Source organism: Argentina silus, assembly GCF_951799395.1.
Source record: "Argentina silus genome assembly, chromosome: 12".
In the NCBI taxonomy this organism is placed as follows: Eukaryota; Metazoa; Chordata; class Actinopteri; order Argentiniformes; family Argentinidae; genus Argentina; species Argentina silus.
In genome coordinates, this window is record NC_139666.1 from 3,597,251 (window position 1) to 3,617,967 (window position 20,717).

At 45.3% G+C, this 20,717-nt stretch overlaps 1 protein-coding gene across 2 annotated transcripts; it reads right to left on the reverse strand.

The window, feature by feature from the left end:
• Window positions 1-2: 2 nt before the first annotated feature.
• On the reverse strand, window positions 3-12,231 carry usp37 (ubiquitin specific peptidase 37). Of its 2 annotated transcripts, none has more exons than XM_083682354.1 (24): window positions 12,078-12,231; window positions 10,932-11,170; window positions 10,572-10,737; window positions 10,340-10,428; window positions 9,942-10,057; window positions 9,508-9,585; window positions 9,245-9,333; window positions 9,045-9,132; window positions 8,747-8,902; window positions 8,199-8,330; window positions 7,850-7,973; window positions 7,369-7,589; window positions 6,326-6,443; window positions 6,123-6,202; window positions 5,541-5,705; window positions 5,198-5,254; window positions 4,904-5,039; window positions 4,464-4,686; window positions 3,743-3,903; window positions 3,313-3,373; window positions 2,861-2,976; window positions 2,461-2,530; window positions 1,591-1,729; window positions 3-1,440 (listed from the first exon to the last, which is right to left on the reverse strand). In XM_083682354.1, the coding sequence occupies exons 2-24, from the start codon at window positions 11,103-11,105 to the stop codon at window positions 1,356-1,358; spliced, it is 2,844 nt and encodes a 947-aa protein (XP_083538480.1). In that variant the 5' UTR covers window positions 11,106-11,170; window positions 12,078-12,231; the 3' UTR covers window positions 3-1,355. The 2 variants fall into 2 exon arrangements, with proteins under 2 accessions (XP_083538480.1, XP_083538481.1); XM_083682355.1 differs by having other exon boundaries at window positions 10,932-11,137; window positions 12,078-12,226.
• Window positions 12,232-20,717: the final 8,486 nt, after the last annotated feature.

Here is a 20,717-nt window from a genome sequence, read left to right on the forward strand (position 1 = left end):
ACAAAAGCTCTGTCCACTCTGCATCAGACACCCACCTTGACATGACACCTGGGGCTTATTCAGAAGGATGCAACAGTGTTGCGGAACACCCAGATAGAAATAGATTGTGTAGAACATGCTGTCCAATCACAGACTGAGGAATCACGTCAGTGACTTCTCCATTCGTCACTTACGAGTGTTGCCCCTACTGGAATGCATATTCCCCTATTCTCCTCACTCAATGCAAGCAGGGGACCAGGAAATTGCTAACCCTACAGAATCATAGCAACGGAATTCTAAATGATGGGAATACTGGCCTTGTCAGATGGGAAGGTTATGAGACACTGGAATTGGCCATCAAAAACTCAGACCTTTGCTAAAAAATAAATAGTAAAATCTGTTGACCTTATTAAAAGCAAAGCCTATTCAGGATAGCTTACATATTTAGTATATGTTTCTGCATTGTTTTCAGAGGTTTGAGGAACACATTTTAAACAGTGGTTGTGCAATTTTTAAAGTAAAGCTCTGTAGAAAATAAAAACTACTGTTTCTTTACTGGGAGGCACTAGGGAACCCCTAGGAGTGTAAGCTTATAAAAGACAAGCTACCGTATTCATATTTAGCTTGTTAAGTTTATATAAAACAAAGAAAACAACACAGTCAAGTAAAGCATTGAAATAAATTGGAAAACATCCCCACTCAGCTCTATTAGACAGACATGAAACAAACACAAGCAAAAGAGGCATATCCATGCCACAAAATAAATATTGCACCACATGTTTCCGCTGCATATAGAACCAAACAGTAGACCCGCCTAACCCTAAATTAGCTTCTACTCAATCACAAAGATTTTTATTTGATAGATTATATGGGAAATGAAACATCTGAAAACCATACAATCAAAGGAGCACCAGCACCTTAGCTTCTGACACTTGCTATGCAGTTGTTAATGCAAGTAAATTACGAGAGATTGCCAAGAAAAAAACGATTTCACAGGGAGTTACTCAACAAATCATAGAAAAGAAAAGATCTCGGCCCATAAAAGGCAGGGAACATTTCTCCTGGGTGAACAGCAAATACATAAAAGTGAACTCTTTCCTTTATTTTTGAGCACGACGTGCCTCATATCTGCCTCAAGGTAAGGATGGCTGTTCTGTGTTGGAGGTTTGAGCTCGTCTTCGTAACAGAAGCTGCCATAGCCTGGGTGTTATTGTTTAAAAAGGGGAGAATGTGCAGGAAGAGGGGGGGGGGCAAGTGTGGACGGCGATCAGTAGTACCACAGAAAGGTTCTCCCTCTCTCTCTCCCCAAACTGAACCCATCCATTCAGAGCTCCATCCTGTACGGGTGTGTGGAACAACAGCCTGGGAGGGGGGGTTCAGAGGGGCTGCAGAACCGTTCTGGCCACTTCAGGGGTGCTGCCCCCCGCCTTCTCCAGCTCAGACAGCTCCTCAAACACATCCCTGAGGAGAGGAATAATGTACAGCAGTGAGTATCTGGCTGACTCACAGACATGCACTGGAGTTCGGGTGCGATTCCATTCCTCCCTAAAATAAATAAATAATAATATATATAACATTTTAAAAAAAAAAGCTGTGTGGTGGAGGACTCACTTGTGCATGTAGAAGAAGATGTATCCGCTCCTGTCGCGGTCCTTCTGCACGTTGGCCTCCTGGGTGCGCGACACGTCCAGGTCGTTGTACGTCAGCCATGACTGCTTCTTCATGTCGTACACGTCGCTGATGTAATGCCCTGTGGCCGGGGGAGGGGCGGAGACGCACTTTAGGCTACAGTTACACAGTCTGAGGAATTTTAAGATGACATTACGAGTAGGCTCCAGAAAAAAATCTTAAAAGACAGTCAGATGGTTCCTTGCCTTGAAAGTCTATCCATGGTTCAGAGTTGATTAAATAGTAATGGCTTCAACTTCAACCACCAAAAAACACATGGGAGTGATAGGGGAACAAAAAATGATTAAACATTTGTGGCCAAATCACCTCACATTAACTGACAAAATAACATCTCAAATGAAGTTAATGGATGTTCCTTTGAGTTGATCTGGCCACAAATCAACTCCCATTTGTTTTTTGGGTGACTTAAGTTAGCTGAAGTTAGTAATGGCTATTTAAACAACTCTGACCAATGGATTACATGTTCTCTTAGTACAGACTACTTTCAAGGTAAGGAAACATCTGACTAAAAGGTGTAAAATAGTGAACTATCCCTTTAAGCATCAGTTACACAGTAGTTTGTGATAAGCAAATCAAGTGGTTACAAAAGAAGATTCACTACGAGACTTGGGTTGAAAACGTATTTTCCAATTGACTTTTGTTTTTTTCCCATTTGAGTGTTTAGTATAATGGAACAGTCTTAAAACCACAAACCCTGCTCCTCCAGTGCACCAGTCAACAAATACATGTTCACCCCATCTGTCAAAACGCACACACGCACACGCACACACGCACACGCACACACACGCCTACCAGAGGAGGAGCTGCTCCCAATGTGACTGACCACACTGATCAGTCTGAAGGAGTTGGCCAGGTCTCCGCTCTGAGGACAGGAGAGGGAACTCAGTTACACTAGTACCACCACTGGTCAGGTCAAACTCAACCTCACCAGAAGTGTCCATTCAAACTGTGTATCTCCCCCCCCCACCCCACCAACCAGGTTTGGAGTTAACTCCATTCTAAACTCTGACAGTGCCTATTCTTAAAGACTGTTCATCTTTTACATCCAGACACAACAACTAAATGGATCGCAACCCAGTGGTTTGTTCTTAAGCCTATGCACCCCATAGCTCTCCCCAGAGCTGGCAAGCCCTGCTGCAGTAGTGGACAGTCCAGGCTACTGTTTGGAGAAAGGAGAAGGCCACGTATCTACCTCTGCGTTCCTCTTCAGGTCCTCTGTCTCGGCCTCGCTGTACTCCATGTCCAACACGTCCTCGTTCCCAGAGTCCTCGTCAGAGCACAGCAGGTCTGGCAATGAGTTGTTGAACTCTGGGAGGTCAGGGAAAGAGAGGAGGGAAAAAAATATTTAAAAAAAATAAATAATAAAAATATATATATAGATATAGAGAGACAGATATAGACATGAGCTTACTCTTAGAAACTTTGCTAAAGATAAGGGTCCGAATAGCATACAGTAGGTGTTGGTCAATTACTTTGGTTTAGCTTGCATCAATAGGACAGTACCAAAAGTGCAAATCCCACCCACCCAAGCAAAATAAAATGCACATCAACAAATTTGACCCAGGTCTGCTTTGCCTAAATGTGCTCCACACAGAACACAAAGTCCAGCCCAACTGTACGTAGAGAGCTGTGTCCATGCTGTACCTTGCAGACTGAGCTCTGTGGCTCTCTTCAGATCGTCGTCCTCTCTCAACTCTTGGGCTTCCTGTACACAACACACATTGGAAATGTGAGGTTTGGCTTGTGGAGTGGTGTATCGAGGGCTTTAGACTGAAACCTCAACAGCCAAACCCACAGTCTCTGCCTATCTAGGGCTGCGCCGTTTAGCGGTGGCCGCTTGTGATATTGTGCCAATATCAAATGATCAGTTCTCTCTGTAGTTCCCCTTCAAGACTGGATTGTGTCAAGTTGCATTAATGCATCTTCTGAAAATGAAAACTGTTAAATAGTTAATCAAGTTTGCATGGCCTTATCATTAAGCATCTTTTTTTTTGTGAATCACTGATATTTCCACAAGCAAAAGGACAATAAAGATGTAGTATTGTGGGCAGTGCAGTGCAGTGTGTGGTCTTACATGCTCTTGGAGGCTCTGGGCCAGGGCCTGCTGCAGCTCCTGCTCCTCCCTCTCCTGCTCCAGGCTGTACTGCTGCACCCAGTCCAGCTCCCCCTGCACCCCTTCGGGGGTCTGGTTCTCCTTGTTCTCATCCATGGTCAGGTCCAGGGAGTCCAGCACATCTGAACATACACAGACATACACACGCAATTGAGCAAGTCATTGTGAAACGAGCTTCATCTACCAGGAGGAGCTTTGGCTTGTTAACTACTTTGTATAATAAATAATAGTCATAACTCAATTCCACTGACTACAGTACACACTGAACAACTGATTTCTTGAGTGAGGGACAATGTTTAACTTCTATTGAGGCATGTTTGCTCCTGCTTGGCAAAACTCCTGCAGCAGCACACCCTATCCTTTAATCACCCACCAAAATTGCAACAGCCCTATTTCTGTCATCACTCTACTCAAACGTCTGCAACACTTCCCTCTCTGAACGCAGCCCTGAGCAGGTTCCAGCAGGCAACAACATTGTGTAACCTGTAAAAGAATGACCGACCAGTTTTGAAAGACCAGTTGGGGAAAGTAGTCGTAACGATGGGTGCTGATTGGGCGTGAGCTGCACCATGAATTTCGCCAGCCCGTACAGCCTTCCAGAAAGTTCAACTTCTTCGCGGGAGTAGTTCAGTCCATTTCATTGCCAAACGTGACACAACTCGCGACCGAACGCTGGGCCTACCTGCAGACTGTTTGTTGTCAGTGTCCAGCAGGTCAGTGTGGTAGGCCATCTCCTGGCCGTCGGGGTCTGCGTCTCCGAAGCCGGTGTCGGGGCTGCTGGTGGGCTCGTCGTCGGGGGCCGGGGCGGAGAGACCCGCGTCGTGGCGACTCATCTCCAGCACCGCGGCCAGCATCTCGTCATCGTTGATGCCGTTGAACTCCGCCGGCTCCGCTGGGGCACTTCGCTGAACGAACGAACGAACGAATGAACACGCACGACACACCATTTACTAGGTACCAATTGCAAAGGTTGTGTGTTAAATACTGTATACTTCTGTGCCGTCGCCAAGATCAACCCTTTCCCAGGAGCATAACAGCAGACACGCCTAACAAGGGGGGGGGGGGTTTAAGGGTTAAGGTTCAAGGTGCGTAGTAACTCAACCCCCCTACTCTGTTACCAACCTCGTCCGCTCGGTCGTCATCGGGCAGGCAGTCGCTCAGCCGGCGCTTGCGGCTCGCCACCTTCCTGCTCAGCTCCTCCTCGCTGTCCGAGTCCACCAGGATGCTGCTGGAGCTGCCCGCCTTCAGGGACCCTTTTCTGGGAGCGGGACAGGGAGAGAAGACACCGTTAGCGGCTTGGGAGTGAGCTTAAAAGCGGGGGTCTCTTCCAACTCTGTTGGATAAAAATAAAATAAAAAGTCTGACGCAGTCAGTGTCATCGTGTAAACATGTTAGAAGTTTGGATCGGTGGCTTACCGAAGCAGTGAGGAGGAGGATGAGTTGACCGACTGGGAGGCCTTCAGTGTTCGTGACCTGGACCAGGACAGAGAGAGGAGAAGTTAGAGAACAAATCTCTGCGTGTGGAACTAAATACCCATATTGTGTTACGTTGAGCCAAATGCTTCTACCGTGGTCCACACTGTGTTGGATCAAATGCCTGTTCTGTGACAATTGTTTATGTGGTGTGAAATGGTACCAAATAAGTGTTCTGTGGTCGGCAGAGTATGTCAGTTGTGTCAAACTGAGCAACTCCACTGGACCCATTCCTAACCACAGTGCTTAATGCTTAGAGAGTGCTCGTGGTGTTGGGGAGTCTTACATGGCGGCGTGGGTGCTCCAGCCCAGGCTGAGGGGGGCCCGCGTTGACTCTGTGCAGTGCGAAAGGAGCGTGAGGTACCTGGGGATCACCACCTGCTGGCCCAGCTTGCTGTTGAGAGACAGCTGGGCGTTGAAACTGTAGCGCTTCAGGTGGAGGATCAGCACTCTACAGGAGGGGAACGAAAAACCGGGCGATTTAATAAGAAGGTGCCGAGAGTCTTAACCTGCTTCACTGAGTGACCGCAGGAGCTAAAGCTACTTTTAGACTCCGGCATTCGATGGGCCCAAAACCTAGTTGGAATTCTAGGGCTGATAGTTGAATAAGTATGAATAAGAAGTAGGATCATTTGGGGGCGCTCAGTGGTGTAGCACACTAAGGCGCATACCATATCATCGCAAGGTCCCTGGTTCGATTCCGGCCATCGACATATCCTGCATGTCATCCCTCCTCTCTCTCACCCATCCTTCCTGTCAATCTCTACTCTCTCTATCCCAATAAAGCAGGTTATGCAGGATATGGTCTGTACCTGGGCAGTCAGCCAGGGCTGGCAGGAACCTCTGATTTAAGGGTTAGGGTCTGTACCTGGGCAGTCGGCTGAATTTGTGTGTCACCGTCGCCGCTTTCCCACTGCACTTCTCACAAGAGTACTCGATCTCCTCCATCTGCAACAGGGAGAAGGACCTTCATCAACACGTCATCTGGTTAGGATTTGAATGATGGGTTTCGCTGTGTAAATGTCATTGCTTAGCCTCCTCAAGGGTTTCTGCAGTTTCAGGAGCACTCACCCTGAAGAAGAGGTCCAGGGAGTCCTGGATGGATCTGAGAGGGAGGGTCTTCCTCCTGCGAGGGAGGTCGATGGACAGATCGTTGAACTGTTCTCGCTTGGTGACCACCTCCCCGCAACTGGAAACAGAGAGGAACGTCCAGTCAGGATCTACAGGACAATGTTACCACGCTGGAGGACAGGACAATCCACTTTGGCACACGTGTGATGAAGTCTACGTGCACAGGTAACAGATCATTAACAAGACGCAGCACGACAGACAAGCAGCACAACACTCGGTCCAGGCACTTGTGATCTCCCACAACGCACTCTTGGCCGGGCTCCCCGCCTCCACCGTCAGACCTCTGCAGCTCATTCAGAATACTGCTGCCCGTCTGGTGTTCAATCTCCCCAAATTCCCCCCCCTCCTCCGCACCCTTCACTGACTCCCGGTAGCAGTTCGCATCAGATTCAAGACCCTGGTGCTGGCCTACCAGGCGGTAAAGGGAACAACCCCCTCTCTACTTGCAAGCAATGATCAGCCCCAAAACCCCTGGCCGAGCATCCCACTGCTATCAGGACTGCAGAGTCACCACCTATCTTCCTCTGTAGACTGAAGAACCAGCTCTTCAGGCTACATCTTGACTGTCCCTCCTAAAGACCTCTTCACCACTCACTACCCCTTTGTACAGATCCTCTACTGTTAATAATAAAAGCAGTGACTGCCAATGGCACCTGGCCCAAGCATAGACTTTTGCTTATGATGACTGATCTATAGATGATTCACTTACTTTAGACAAATGTACCCGTTTGGCCTACAGCACCGTGGCCTACAGAGTTTAAAACCAGCCCATTACCATCCCTGCTGACATACGCTCTCCTTATGTTCTGTCTTTCCCTACTGTCTCTGTCCAATAAAAACTGAGAAAAAGTCAGACTGAACAAGAGAGTAACCTACCACACGTTCTGTAGACTGTAGAACAACGCATCCACCTGTGATTCTAATGGTGGGTTAAAGTGTGTGTGGGGGGGGGGGAATAAGAGTCAAACAGGAGAGGGCCTCACCCTTTGCAGGTGATGGTGTGCTGCACCTCAAACTCCATGTTGACCACCACGGGGCAGGTGTAGATGCGGGAGGTGTCCGTCTCCTCGGCCGGCCGGGCGGCCGCCTGCTGGGGGTGGGGCTCCTCCCAAGCCATGGCCGGCTCGCTCTTCCAGCTCTTGTTCACCTTCTCCACGTCCTCCTTCAGCTGGTCCAGGCACTGGCTCAGGAACTCATGGGCGTCCTGTGGCAGGGGAGCGGGACAGACCATGTGAGACTGGGAGGGGGAGCGGGACAGACCATGCGAGACTGGGAGGGGGAGCGGGACAGACCACGCGAGACTGGGAGGGGGAGCGGGACAGACCACGCGAGACTGGGAGGGGGAGCGGGACAGACCACGCGAGACTGGGAGGGGGAGCATATAATTTGCTTGTTATACAATCCTCCTGTTCAGGGGGAGGCTTGGAGTTGATTTGCCTAATGACTAAATACTGCAGGTCTTACATTCTGCATGTATCCAGAGAAGCGCTCCGCCGTGGAAGAGATAGCGTTTTTCACCCTCCTCAGAAGGTCTTTCTTCACCTCTGGACAGGAGATGTCCTTCTTCGCCAATAGGTGGGCAAAGCGCCTACACAGACACAAGAGAAGGAGTCGTCAACACCTCGCTGAGAGCGCAGGTACATCAGTCAGATTCATTTGCACTTGTTTTTATTTAAGCACAGAGGGTCATTTTGAGATTTACACCTCTTTCTCAACAATCACGTCAGTCGAAAGAGGATGTTCACTGGCTGTAGCTCCAGCAGGTGAGTTGAGGAGGGGGGGGGGGGGGGGGGGGGGGGGCAGAGGCCAGTACCTGAGCAGTGCGTTTGACGGAACCTTCTTCCATGGGATGCCCTGCTTCAGCAGGTCGTTGGAGAACGAGGGCAGGCTGAACAGAGACTGGAGGATGGCGTTCATGTAGCAGGTGTTTCCCAGATTTGAGAATCTGTAGCAAGGGGCAGAGGAGAACATGTCATACTCCATGAACATAATTACATACATAAATGTAAAAAATTATGATGAAATAAAATAATTAAATTGTATTTATTATATATATATATATAAGTGTATCATACATGTAGATCAGTTATTCATCCACTGCACAGCCTTTTATACTTGGGTTTTTTTGTATTTTGTTACATTTTTGCACTTCTCCTTTGTGTCAATAAAGTACAAATCTAAAGTATAAAGTATAAATCTACACTGTTCAGAAGGTGGGTACCACTGAAGTCACTGATTCCATTCAAGTGCAGAAGTTATCCAGTCCAAATTGAACATACTTCAACATTTTAGTTGCTCTGGATATCCGCATGCCATACTTTAGTGTTCACTTGTCGTCAAAACAGCCTGAGGCCTCCTTACCCTTGCAGTGGGGGCTGGGGCTGGGCCAGAGTGGAAGGTCTTGGCTTGTTCCAGCCACCATAGTCCAGATAGGGGCGCACCTTCTTGAACGGGGTGGAGTGATTGGGCAACATGAGACTTCTTTTCGCAGAGGGGGGCTGGGTTGTACTTGTTGACCTGTGGAAGGAGCAAAAACATAACAACTTTAGGGGTGCCTCTTAAATAACCTGACTCGACGGGACAGTTGGTCAACTGACAACAAGCACGGGAAAGGTTCTTACGATAGGATTCCATCAAGATGCACAGCAGCGCGTCTTACCTGTCCAGATACAAGTGGCTCTGTGTATAATCTTTGGTCACTGATCTGCTGCCGTAGAATGATGTTGGCTGAAGGGGTGCTGGTGAAACTGATGAAAAAGCAAGAAATCGTTCACTGGGTGGTCCTCAAATGGTACAACCTGAGCAGAGTGGCTGGATAGGCAGCTCTTGCGTCGGGATACACAGTTTAAGAGCGCCTACCTGAGCTTCGGTTTTCCTCTGCCTGCTTTAGCTTGTCTTTGCAGCTCTGCAGGAACTTCCTGGAAGGCTCCGCGGTGGCCTTGTTGTTGCTGAGAGAAATTATGTTTTGATAATAAAGAAACAATTGTGCTTGAAAATAATGTAGTTATTACATTTTCCTTACATGTTGATTAATAGATTATTCTAAATGGGAGCCTTGATTCATTCAGCCTTGCTTGACTGTCCAATCAAGCCTCCAGCGAACTGGGAAAAGCCCATCATACCTGGATGAGTCATTCTCCTTGGGATAGTCCTCAGTCAAGTCACTGTCAGAGTTGTGCAGTCTCTTCCTCTTCTCACTCCTGATTGGGCAAATGGGCCATTAGTTATGGGACCATCAAAACCACCATCAGGCAGACAAAATAGAAGGAACATGGTTTCGAGGATGTTGGTTCATGAGTGGCTTTATCAAAACAAGTTAAACATTTCAATAATGTATGAAGAGGGCGATGTAAGAAAAGCAGTCATTCAAAATCTCAAATCCTGTGGTCTTGAGGGCAGTGTTGGTTGGGGGGGAGGTAGAGAAATGCCTGCATTCTTTAAAGGGGCAAGTGTTTGTGTATGTTTGTACGCGTAGCTGCACGCTGTATGACAGAGAGAAAGAACGTGCTTAGAGATTCAATAAAAGGTTATCAATGTTGTCATCATCAACACCTACCTGTTCTCGGACAGCGAACTGCGGGCAGGAGTGGACGTCACCCTGCTGGGGCTCCCCAGGGGCTTGCGAGGCGTGGTCTCCTCCCTGTTATCCACACTCGGCCTTCTCTGTGGATTCTAAAAGCGTTCGGAAGTCTTAAGTGGACAAGCTTTCCAAAAGTGCACTAGCAGTAGTGCCGTGGTTTCAAACATGGTGTGCTCAAGGCTAGCGTAGCGGTAACTCTTCAGTCTGGTACTTGTGCATAATATCCCCCTGCGGCCGAGGAATAAATCCTACTCTTCCCACATTAAAGACTGCGTATCCCCTTCATCTGCATCCCCCCCTAACCTCTACAAGTGTTTGTTTGTGTGTGTGTGTGTGTGTGTGTGTGTGGTAGATGGCTTGATGCAAATCTTTACCTGGCGTTCTCCAGGTGGGCTGGACTCATTCTTCGCGGATCGATTTCCAAGCACACCAAAGCTTGCACTACCTTGGGATGTCTTTAAAACTGAAAAAAATAAAATAATGCATTTTCAGGTTCCACAACAATACAATGTGACTCGGTCATTTCATGACAAGGTACGGGCCAAATGGTCCAAAATACTACAACAGTCCATTTCCAATATAATCCGATGTCGCAAATGTCATTACCTGTCGGTTTTCCTTGCTTCAGTTTGTCAAGGTATTCTTTCATTTTCTGAGCCACAGCAACTGGAATTTTATCGAGGGTGACGACACTGGAATCCTTCAAAGTCACCATAAGCCGTCTGTGGGGGTGCATGCCGCCCAACACCACATTCTTCACGTTATGGTTGAGCTGAAGGCAACAACATAATAAAGAGATCAACTGGGGCCTCATTGAATTGTGGTAGATTTATATCCTAAAAAACAACATTGTCATACACCATCACTCAGCTGTTGAAGTCCGATAATATCATGTCATTTCGTGGTGAGTAAGAGGAGAATGGGCACATAGGTAGAGGGACGAGGGTAAAACATTCACTGCAATACCTGAAATATTTTGGGCGCACCACCGCTGTTGAACTTGAGGCACAGGTTGACTTTGTTATCCTTCTCCAGGATCTCAAAGGTGCCCTCTTTCCACCTTGTGGTACCCAGGTCTATGCTGTTGAGGCGGATCTTGACAGCGCCCCCGCTGGAGAGCTTGGGCACTGCGGCTGCCATGGGTGACCGTCAGGATGATGTGCTCTGAGCCTCTGGTGAGAATGAAGTCAGTTGACAGACAACACCTGAGAATGAGAATTGAACGAGGAAACGGTGAATAAATTAGACCTAAGTCACAGTATTTCCCCTTGGAAGAATATTCACAAGACTGAAGTTTGTTGACAAGAGTCACAGGTTCATGGCTAGAATGTGAGCATGATCAATATGGTGCTGTGGTGGATGATGATCTTTTGAGGGTATATGCATTTGTAGCTGAGGTGTAAAAGGTTTGTTAAAACAGGCTACACACTAGCCCGGTAGACCCTACTACTGTCAATAGTCTGTTTACTACTAATAAAGAGGGGTTATTTATCGGCTAAGGCTACACGTTATCATTCTCAAACAATAATATGTAAATTATGTATACCTAGCTAACCAGTGGACGCTAGATGCCGTGCAATAATCGCTCAATAAAAGTTCAGGATCTCGAAAGTTAGCTAGCTAGTTGCATAATGACAGAACTACAGCTCCGAAAACCTAAATACCTCGGACCTGACCATGTGGGTGCAACCCAGCCGGTGGAGCCCCCAGAGTAGCAGAAGCGTTTACCGGCTACAGCTAGCCTAGATGAGTTCTGGCCCCACTGACAGTGACAGCCATCACATGCGGATGAAACACCAGTACCGTCAGCTAATGGCTAGCTACAGGCTAGCTGACAAACTCTGGGTCACAAATAAGAACGTTGCACGACTGAGCAAAACAAATCAGGCGGCCAGTATCCACAGTTACACCGTGAGCTCAACTTATGTCTCGAAATAGTCAGACAGGGCATTTTCTCCGCAGGAGCAAATGAGTAGTTAGCTAGCTACGAAAGGCCAAAACTCGCTAGCTAACGTTAGCCAGCTAGCTAACTGGCCAATTTGCTGGTTTGTCATTTCGGAGATGAAAACATCGCACACACTTAACGTTAATTGCAATAGAATAAATACTCACGTCTGTATAAGATGTACACCTCTCGACACTTCCAAAATGTAATATATTTTTCAAAAATCTCTTGTGAGTGGTAAGTTGGTTTTGCCGGGTTACAGGAGCCCCAATATGATGTTGTTGACAAGAGTGTGTCTCCACACGACGCGACGCTCCGCTCCAGCACTCGATGATGGCGGGAATGTGAACGTTTCCAGCGGAAATGATGTACGGGAACACATCATCTGTTCTCTCGCGACATCTAACAAGGGAAATCCCCGATCGTTTTTTCCCTGTTTTGCCGGCTGCTGCTTTTTTTTCCACTTTTTTTTATTATCACAGAAACCATGGTACAGAACAAAATACAAACATTACAAATAACAAACAGAAGAACAAAGACAAAATACAAATTATGCAGATAAAGCCATTACATTACAAATAGACGTTAAATTACCTTTTTTAAGTACAGGAAATCCCCTATCATTATGTAATGTGTTATAAGTCTCATCTAACTGAAGTATTGCATAGGGTGGGAGTAATTTTCTGCCATTCACTCAGACAGTTTTGAGTTAAAACAGCTATCTGTGATTTCTGCATACAGGATCACTGATAAAATGTAAACATGGGGAAAATGCATTTTAAAATGCAGAAAGCACTTACTTGAGCACTTACTTACTCACTTCTGACTGACGAGTAATTAATCAAGTAATTAATCAACAAGTGGAATGAACATGCTTATGTCTAGCAAATAGAGAATGGAGACAAAAAATATCTGTCAGAGATCATGCTGATAGTTTAAAATGGAATAAGAACAAGTCAAAAGAAAGGAGAAGAAATAAGTAAGAAAAATACAGAAAAAGTTTGTGCTTGTTTTTTGTTTTTCAAGGGGTCTGGAGTCAGGGTCCGTAACACTGTAATACACCAAAGATAATACATATAAAAGGAGGCCCTGCCCAGTATTAGTATAGTGTTCCTAATAAAGTGTTAAGTGAGTGTATATAAGTGCTCTATATTTGGATATTGTGATAATGTTCAATTGTCAGTTATGGATACAACAGAGTGATTTAGACAATGGCTTCAAACAAAGATTCTACTCTCCACTCATTCATCTCTTAATAATTTTCCTTTACCTTGATGTTGTGTTGTCTTTCCACAAGAGGGACCTCTTCAGTACTTCTTCTTCAGTTCTTTTGCAGCCTTCTTCTGGGCTTTGTTCTTTTCCCAGTCCAGCCAGCGGTCCTCAACTCTCTCTCACTTCGCTTCTCTATCTGCCTTCAGCAGCTTCTCCCGGTTCTTCTGTCCTGCTCAGCTCTGGTGATGTAATCCCCCCCTTAAGAACATCCCTGTCACCTTTGTGCTCTTTGTTGTAGTGGGTGTCTTTTGCTAGTTCCTCTCTCTGACCTTGTTGTTTAGCCCGTGCACCAGTCGCCTACGCTTGCTCTTATCCTATTTTGGTGTTTCTTTTTCCTCCTCTTTGGAGGTTGCTACAATCCTCTCACCATCTCCACTGAGGTTAGATCATTTGCTGCCCTCTAGCCCCTCCTCCTCTTCCTCCCTCACCTCTTCATCTTCCACCAGGAAGTGCTTGTGATTCCTCCTCAGCTGTGAGAACTGCCTCGGCCTGAGCCTTGCTCTCAGCCTCCTCTGCCTCCTTGAGGAGCCTCTGCTTGGCCTCCTCTATCTCTGCTTGAGGTATGATTCTGCCCTTGTTCGACCACTTTAACATTCACTCTCATCCAGCTCAATGTCTAAAAGTTCACACTTTGCCATCTCGGGCTCAGCTATCTCTGGCTCAGGAGCTGAGTCTACGGCTGAGTCTGGGTCTAGGTTCTCAGCCCAGTTCCAGGAGTCGAGGGTAAGGTTGGGCTTGTCCTTGGTCTTACACAAAATTAGTCGTCCTCAGTCTGTCCTCTTCATTTGCCTTTCACCGTAGTTTCGTCAACATTGGGCCCATCAGTACAATTTTGTAAATGTGTGGCAAAATCTGTATGGCAAGACTCATCATTCACAAGTTTAATCAAAATTGTCCCAGTGGTGTCAGAGATAGCGTGTGACACACAAACAGTCAGTATTTTGTGACATACAAACGGACAGAGACAGAATTATGATATAATGATTTCACAACGATCAACATGGAGTTACCACCATTTCACAACTCAACCATTCAGTATGAATCACTTGTACAGTTGAGGTTAAATCATTTGGTGTGATGAAGCAATAACAAAGGGAGAAATGCATAAAACAAGGTAAAGCAATTTTACCAGTTGTATTTATAAACGTCATTATAGAGACACCTATTGTGTAAAAGTGGCCTCTTTCTGTGAAACAAAATTTTGTTTTCAGTTGCTGGAAAATGTAGCTAGATCTGGTAACCCTGGCTGGTTGTTATGTGGACTATATGTTGGTTTGCAAGATTTAAAAAAAAAACAAAAAAAACAAGTAAGATAACCTGAAGGAAAAACTGAATTCAGTTTTTTTTTTAGCTCCGGTATTTGATGGTTTTGATGTGTCGTGAGGTGTCACTCATTTCATATGCCTTTGTAGCTACTTTCTGCAAAGGATTACCAAGGCTGGTTACACACGAGCAGATACACACACACACACATACATACATATGAATTATCAACCGAGTAAACGACACTCCAACACCAGTATAAAGGAGACATGTTACACGATGTGTAGGGCACTTGTATTTTGACATTAAGCTAGCCTAGCTAGCTACACTCGCTCGTTTAGCTAGCTAGCTACAAACAGCGCGCACCTACGAGCATCAGATTGTACGGCCCAGAAATAGCTTTACTGTTGTGTAAATGAATAAGTTGCTTTTTCTTTGATCGTCTGCATCGAGAGATGTCTTTATAATGAGATCGGGTTATTTTTTGGTAAGCTTTGTATTCATTCTCTTGTGGTGCAGCTTATTACATTTTATCAGGAATTCAGAGTTCATGAAAAATAACTCGGAGCTGCTGTCGCGTGACAGAAAAAGTGACTGACCAAATCAGAAAAGTTGCGATGACGTCATAGTAACAAATGGTTTCACGAGTGACGTCGGTGTTGATATATAATCGCATCAACAGACGTGATGCTCATTCCGGCAAATATACGGTATGGAACAAGCTTCTGAAGGAAAACAGGTAGCCTACTTTTAAATCAACCTTTTTTGATAGCTGTTTTATTCCAGTCATTCACTCTTGACAATTGCTAGAATGGTTATGGTGTATTTTTGTGTTTCTGCTTAAGTCTCAACTTTAAGTGTGAAATCAAGCTTACTTAACATGGAATTGCAATGAAACTGTTGAACTCACTGAGGAATTGACCAAATGCTTATGTGTTCACAAAATGCAGTTGTTTACAGTCGGCCTATAGCTGAGTTGCTTCTTCTTTTTCAGAAGAACGCCTCCATGGCTCCCAAGCCAATGGGAATACCCCCTAAATCAGTCAAGCAGCCTCCTCCACCGATGGGGAAGCCCCCTCAGATTTTGAGAAAGACTCCTGTGAATGCTCAGAGCAGATTGGCTGCAATGACCAAACTTCCTGTTTTACCTGGGGTTGGCCTCACGTTGACCAGGCTAAGCCTGGGTGAAAAGGTAGGCCCTGTGACACACTACACCTTTCATATCAGAATATCGTCAATCAAAGTAGAGTAGACATGTAGGCCCTGTACAGAAACAACCCATAGATTCTACTTCCAAGACATGAGTAGATCTGATCTGAAAGGAGGTTTATCAAGACCTTGTCCAGAAAACCCCTAGCCCCTACTCCCAAGACACTTGTATAGATCTGAAAGGATTGGATAGGTTTATCAAGGCCATGTCAAGAAACATAGCCCCTACTCTCAAGACATGAGTATATCAGAAATGACTGGAGCAAGATAGTTACAAGGCTAGTAGATTCCACCTAGCTACTAACATCTATTTATTTGTTTAAAATTATTATTAAACTTTTATTTTAGGCGTGGAAGGTCCTACTGAGACCAAGGTCTCCTTTTCAGAGGATCCCTGCTTTCAGTGGATTGAGCCTCAGTTATTGGGCATTACTGGTTTCTTTCTCTTTTTTTACACCCTCTTACGTACTAAGGGCCAGACTGTGGTGCAGTAAAAGTAAACTACTAATGTTATTCCTCCAGTTGTTTCAGTCAACAACTGATCTCAACCTCAGTGATCCCAACTGTCACATTATGAGGCCCAGTTACAACAGCTTGCATGACCCAAACCTCAAGGAGTACCACCGCCAGAAGGACACGCATGACAAGTTGAAGAAGCAAAACTTAATCGTGGAAGATGACAAAGTAAGTTTCATGTGACTGAAAGGATTGGATAGGTTTATCAATACTTTACAAAGCTCCCAAAACACATTCAAAACTAACAACACATCCAGTTTCAATAATTCAGAGATGTATGGGATGATATAACGAATGCGTACGGGACGTCAACATGTGTGATGTATTTGTTTTAAGCCATGGAAGCTGTGTACAAATGTACATTTTTACGCTAGAAATTGACAATAAAGCTTTAGCATTTTTGCACTTGACTTTCACAAGGAGGATGGATAGCTTCTGTTGCAGCTATGTTGACAAGTTTGACAATCCAATTCAATAACCTTGTTTTTACCTTGGACATATCCAAATAATGTTCCTCCTCACAGATAAAGAGTATGAACGAACAAAAACAAGCCATTCAGCAGAGAAAAATGCAGGAAATGGTGAAGGGCATGCATGAGTACAAGAGCATGACAGAAGCCAGTAATGGAAAAAGGCTCAGAGAACAAATATTTAAAACACCACATCTTGGTAAGATTTCACATCAAGTCATGGGATCTACAGTTGAAAGTTGAAAAGACTATGTAAAGCAAAATCACATCAATTGTCTATAATCTTTGATTTCTGCTTGAATTGAAGCCCCTGTTCACCAGCCCGCTCCTCCACCTCCACCTTCTAAAACTGTGAACAAGATTTTTTCACTGGCAGGTAAGTCAGTTTCACTAACAATCATAACTAATACACGTATTCATTGCTTATTGTTTATTTTTCCTACTTTGAGTGAGATTGCTGAGTAACGTATGGTGGCCACAGTATTGACATCTTCATATTGTGAATAGATGACATCTGATTTGTTTTGTGTTTGTAGGAATGACACCTATGGACGAGCATTGCCTGCTCCAAAGGAGGCGAACCCTGGAACGCCTTGCTCCTCTGCCCAGCAAAGCCAGACTGAAGGTGGAGAAAGCAAACAAGACAGAGCAGGTACAGATGGAAGAATATTGTGATATTTGTAATGTATGTACATTGATGCTATTCATTATACACCTTCACGGTCACACTTTGCATTACATTGCCCCTTTTGCCTGTATAATGACTTGGTAATTACACGAGTAACAACATTGTATTAATAAGCTATTACGAAAGGTATACAATCTTTAAAAAAAAAAAAAAAGGAAATTAAAACGTCTCTTCAACATGTTTGTGTTGAAGAGACGTTTTAATCACTGTCAGAACAGTGATAAGCCATGTCATACATTATTCCAATAGATTTACCTTACCTTAGTAATTGGGTTGTGATAGGGTAAAGTGGTTTGTGTTATTATGCAAGTGGAATAAAGACGCTTAACTATTCCACTTGTGTAATAACACAAACAAGTGGAATAAGGAGTGTTGTTACTTATTCTAATTGTGTAATAACAAACAGTTTCACTCCATAAATTACTAATACATTGTTGTTACTAGAGTAATTATGGTATAACTACAGTACACTGGTGCTCATGTTATCTATTTTCTATGTTGTTTTACGATAGAGCCCCACGTCAACAGGAAGTGAGGGACCTAGTCTGGATGGAGCTGTGGTTCCTACAGCTGATTCTCACACAGAAACACACATTTCTGTCGTATCTACTGATATCACAGCATGTGGTGGTTCACGGAACCCTAAAACCAACGACCCCAAGGACTCTAGAAGTGATCAAGTTGTTCAGTCTAAAGTGACTCAGGGCAAGAAAATGAGTAAGACTGAAAAGAGTTCTAATGGAAGTTACTCCAGTTACGCAATACTCATGAAGATTCGGAAATCAGGCGTCCTCAACAAACCAATGTCACAGTCACAGCTGAAATCAGTTGTCGGACATGCTATCCTAGACCATCTTGGCACAAAGGGTGTCAGGAAGCAACTAGCTGAGTCAATCAAGACTTCAGCACAAGGGTCAAAGCCAGCAGCACAACAGGCTTGTAGTGCCAGAATCGCTTCTGACCTGTTGAAGTGTGTTTCTCGGGTAGTCAATCCATTTAAACCCAGCGATGAGCCTGTCTGCAGGATTCTCGGGGGGAGTAAAGATTGCCTAAAGCCCAGTGGTCAATCTGATGATCCATCAGAGGAGCTGACCATGAATGAAGAAAACCTCAACAGCTATGTGACAACGTTGATCACTGATATTTTGGAGGAGGTCAAGGAGCGAGTCATCAAGAAGATTCAGGTCCGCCCTAAAGCATTTAGAGAGGCCAATGCAAAGGCAAGCAAAACCCTGGACGTGGTTACCGATATGCTGGAGGATGTTAAGGACCATGTAATTCAGAGCAACATTGAATTTATCACACAGACCAGTGATTTTGAGGAGGGGATTCCAGAGCCATTTGACAGCCAATCACCTACAATGTCGGCATTAGAGATAGCACATGCTAAGATAGAGGAGGATTCCTCAAAGGTAGAAGTGATCACCGGCGAACTGGGCTCCTCCAAGAGAGGCCCATCTTCCAAGGGCAGCAAAACAGCAATCAAAGCTGGGGGCAATAGTTTCAGTGAAATGGAAACTGATGTGAAGGCCAGGGCTTTCCAGTCTCCCTATTCCTCACCCACAGAAGCTGATGAGGTAGCTGAGGTCACTAAAGGGCACCCAGCAAAGTGGATGGAATCCTCAAAAATGGAGGCAATTTCTGACGATCTAGTGGAAAATGTCCTTGATATGTGTCGTGAGATGGAACAGACGGGGCCGTTGCCACTATTGGATACTGAAGCAAATGTTGTTCTTGGAACAATTCAGAGTGACCTCTCTGAACGTGCTGTCAGCCACACACCGTCCCCACTCTCCACTATTACCTCAAAAGTAGAAGTTACACATGTTCAGGAGTCTGTGTCCATGGAAGAGCAGCAACAGGGCATCTCCCGGTCATCCTCACGTATACCGATGAGTGACTTGGATAGCACTTGGATAGACTATTCAGGTAAGTCTGGTCATGTGACTGAGAATCTAGGGATATCTGCCATAGACGAAGAGGAGGGGAAATCCACATCCCCAGTGCCGCCCCTCCTGACATCCTCCAAATCAGCCCTGGATGTCAACAGGCTCCTCACCCCAGACGGAGAGGTCAGGAACCGGAGGTCGTCACGGCGTCTGGCGCGTCGCGTAAGAAATTACCCGATGGTCCCCCGGAAGAAGGTGAAAACTCACACAATTTATAGAAACCCCCATCTCCTTCCGGCTGAGACCATGCAGTCACCCAGTACGTCCTCGTCTGATGGAGACTTTGCACCCACCCCACCCACCTCACGCCCTCCTTCACGCCCTGGTTATTCTACTAGGAAAAGAACTAGAACCTCACCTTGCCCGGCCTGTACTGCAGACATCTTCAGTTGTTGTTTGTCGTGAGGCAGTTGCGGACTGGCCATCTGGAGCACCGGGAGAATAACACATAGAAATGTCTGTTGACTGACTTGCAACTCTCAATAAACCATTGTCAACTTTAGGTTTGTTTGTGAGAGTTAGTTGGCTGACTTCTTCTTGTGAAACACAACCCTGGCTGCTAAAGTGCACTGCCTCCCACCAAGCCTTAATGGCGGCTACATTGGTCTCAGAACCTTTCATTTGTACATGAGCTTGGCACTGTGCAAAGCAGGTAATTTCCTCTATAGGTTCCATTATCAATACAACAAATGTTTTTTTGTATTTCACTTACCGTGAGAACATTCACGCCAGGGTCTTACACTGAGGAATTATTAGGTCCCGGAGGATCTCTGCTAAAATGTGTATAATGTGCACCTTTCCGGTCCGGAAAGTGCCCTCATTCTGTTGGTACAACAGGAGGAATGCATTAGGAGAGTGAGAATGAAATGCATCGACTGAAAATCGGAATGATCAAAAGCAGGTCACTGAAACCTAAATTGTTGTGCTAAGTTTCCAACTATTGCAAGTGCTACTGGAATTATGGTAGCATCTTCCAGTTGCAAAGGGGTCAATTAGCGTTACACCCAACCCTCAATAATACCCCCCATCATGTTCCATGATAATGTGTTCCATAGAGCTCCTCAGAGGATAATTTATAAAAAATGTGTTATGTGATGCCGTAGTCTGTTCAAAAGCTGGAGTAAGAAGGTGAGTTTGAACAAGGTGCTGCACAGAATCACTGACTTACCAATAGCCTGCTATAAGAAATAACCACCGGTTATGTGATACATTTCTGCATATCTGAAGTGGAGTTTGGCAGCATTTTAACAGTGTCAACTGTTTCTTTCCTCCCTGACTTCTCTTGGTAAAGGCATTATTACTGCAAAAAGCCTCCCCATCTCTCTTGCACTCAACTGGGATATTTAAGACAGCTAAGTGAATTGAATATTGAAGTGTTCAGTCATTTAGTGGAATCATTTAGAGTCCCTAAATTGAATAGTGAATCAATTATACACTGTG

Coding starts and splice junctions, on each gene's coding strand:
- usp37 (XM_083682354.1), bottom strand. CDS start 11,105: ATGGCAGCCGCAGTGCCCAAGCTCTCCAGCGGGGGCGCTGTCAAGATC. Junction 7,590..7,849: donor TCTCTGGATACATGCAGAAT/GTAAGACCTGCA, acceptor CCCCTGCCACAG/GACGCCCATGAGTTCCTGAG. Junction 5,040..5,197: donor TCCTCCTCCTCACTGCTTCG/GTAAGCCACCGA, acceptor TCCCGCTCCCAG/AAAAGGGTCCCTGAAGGCGG.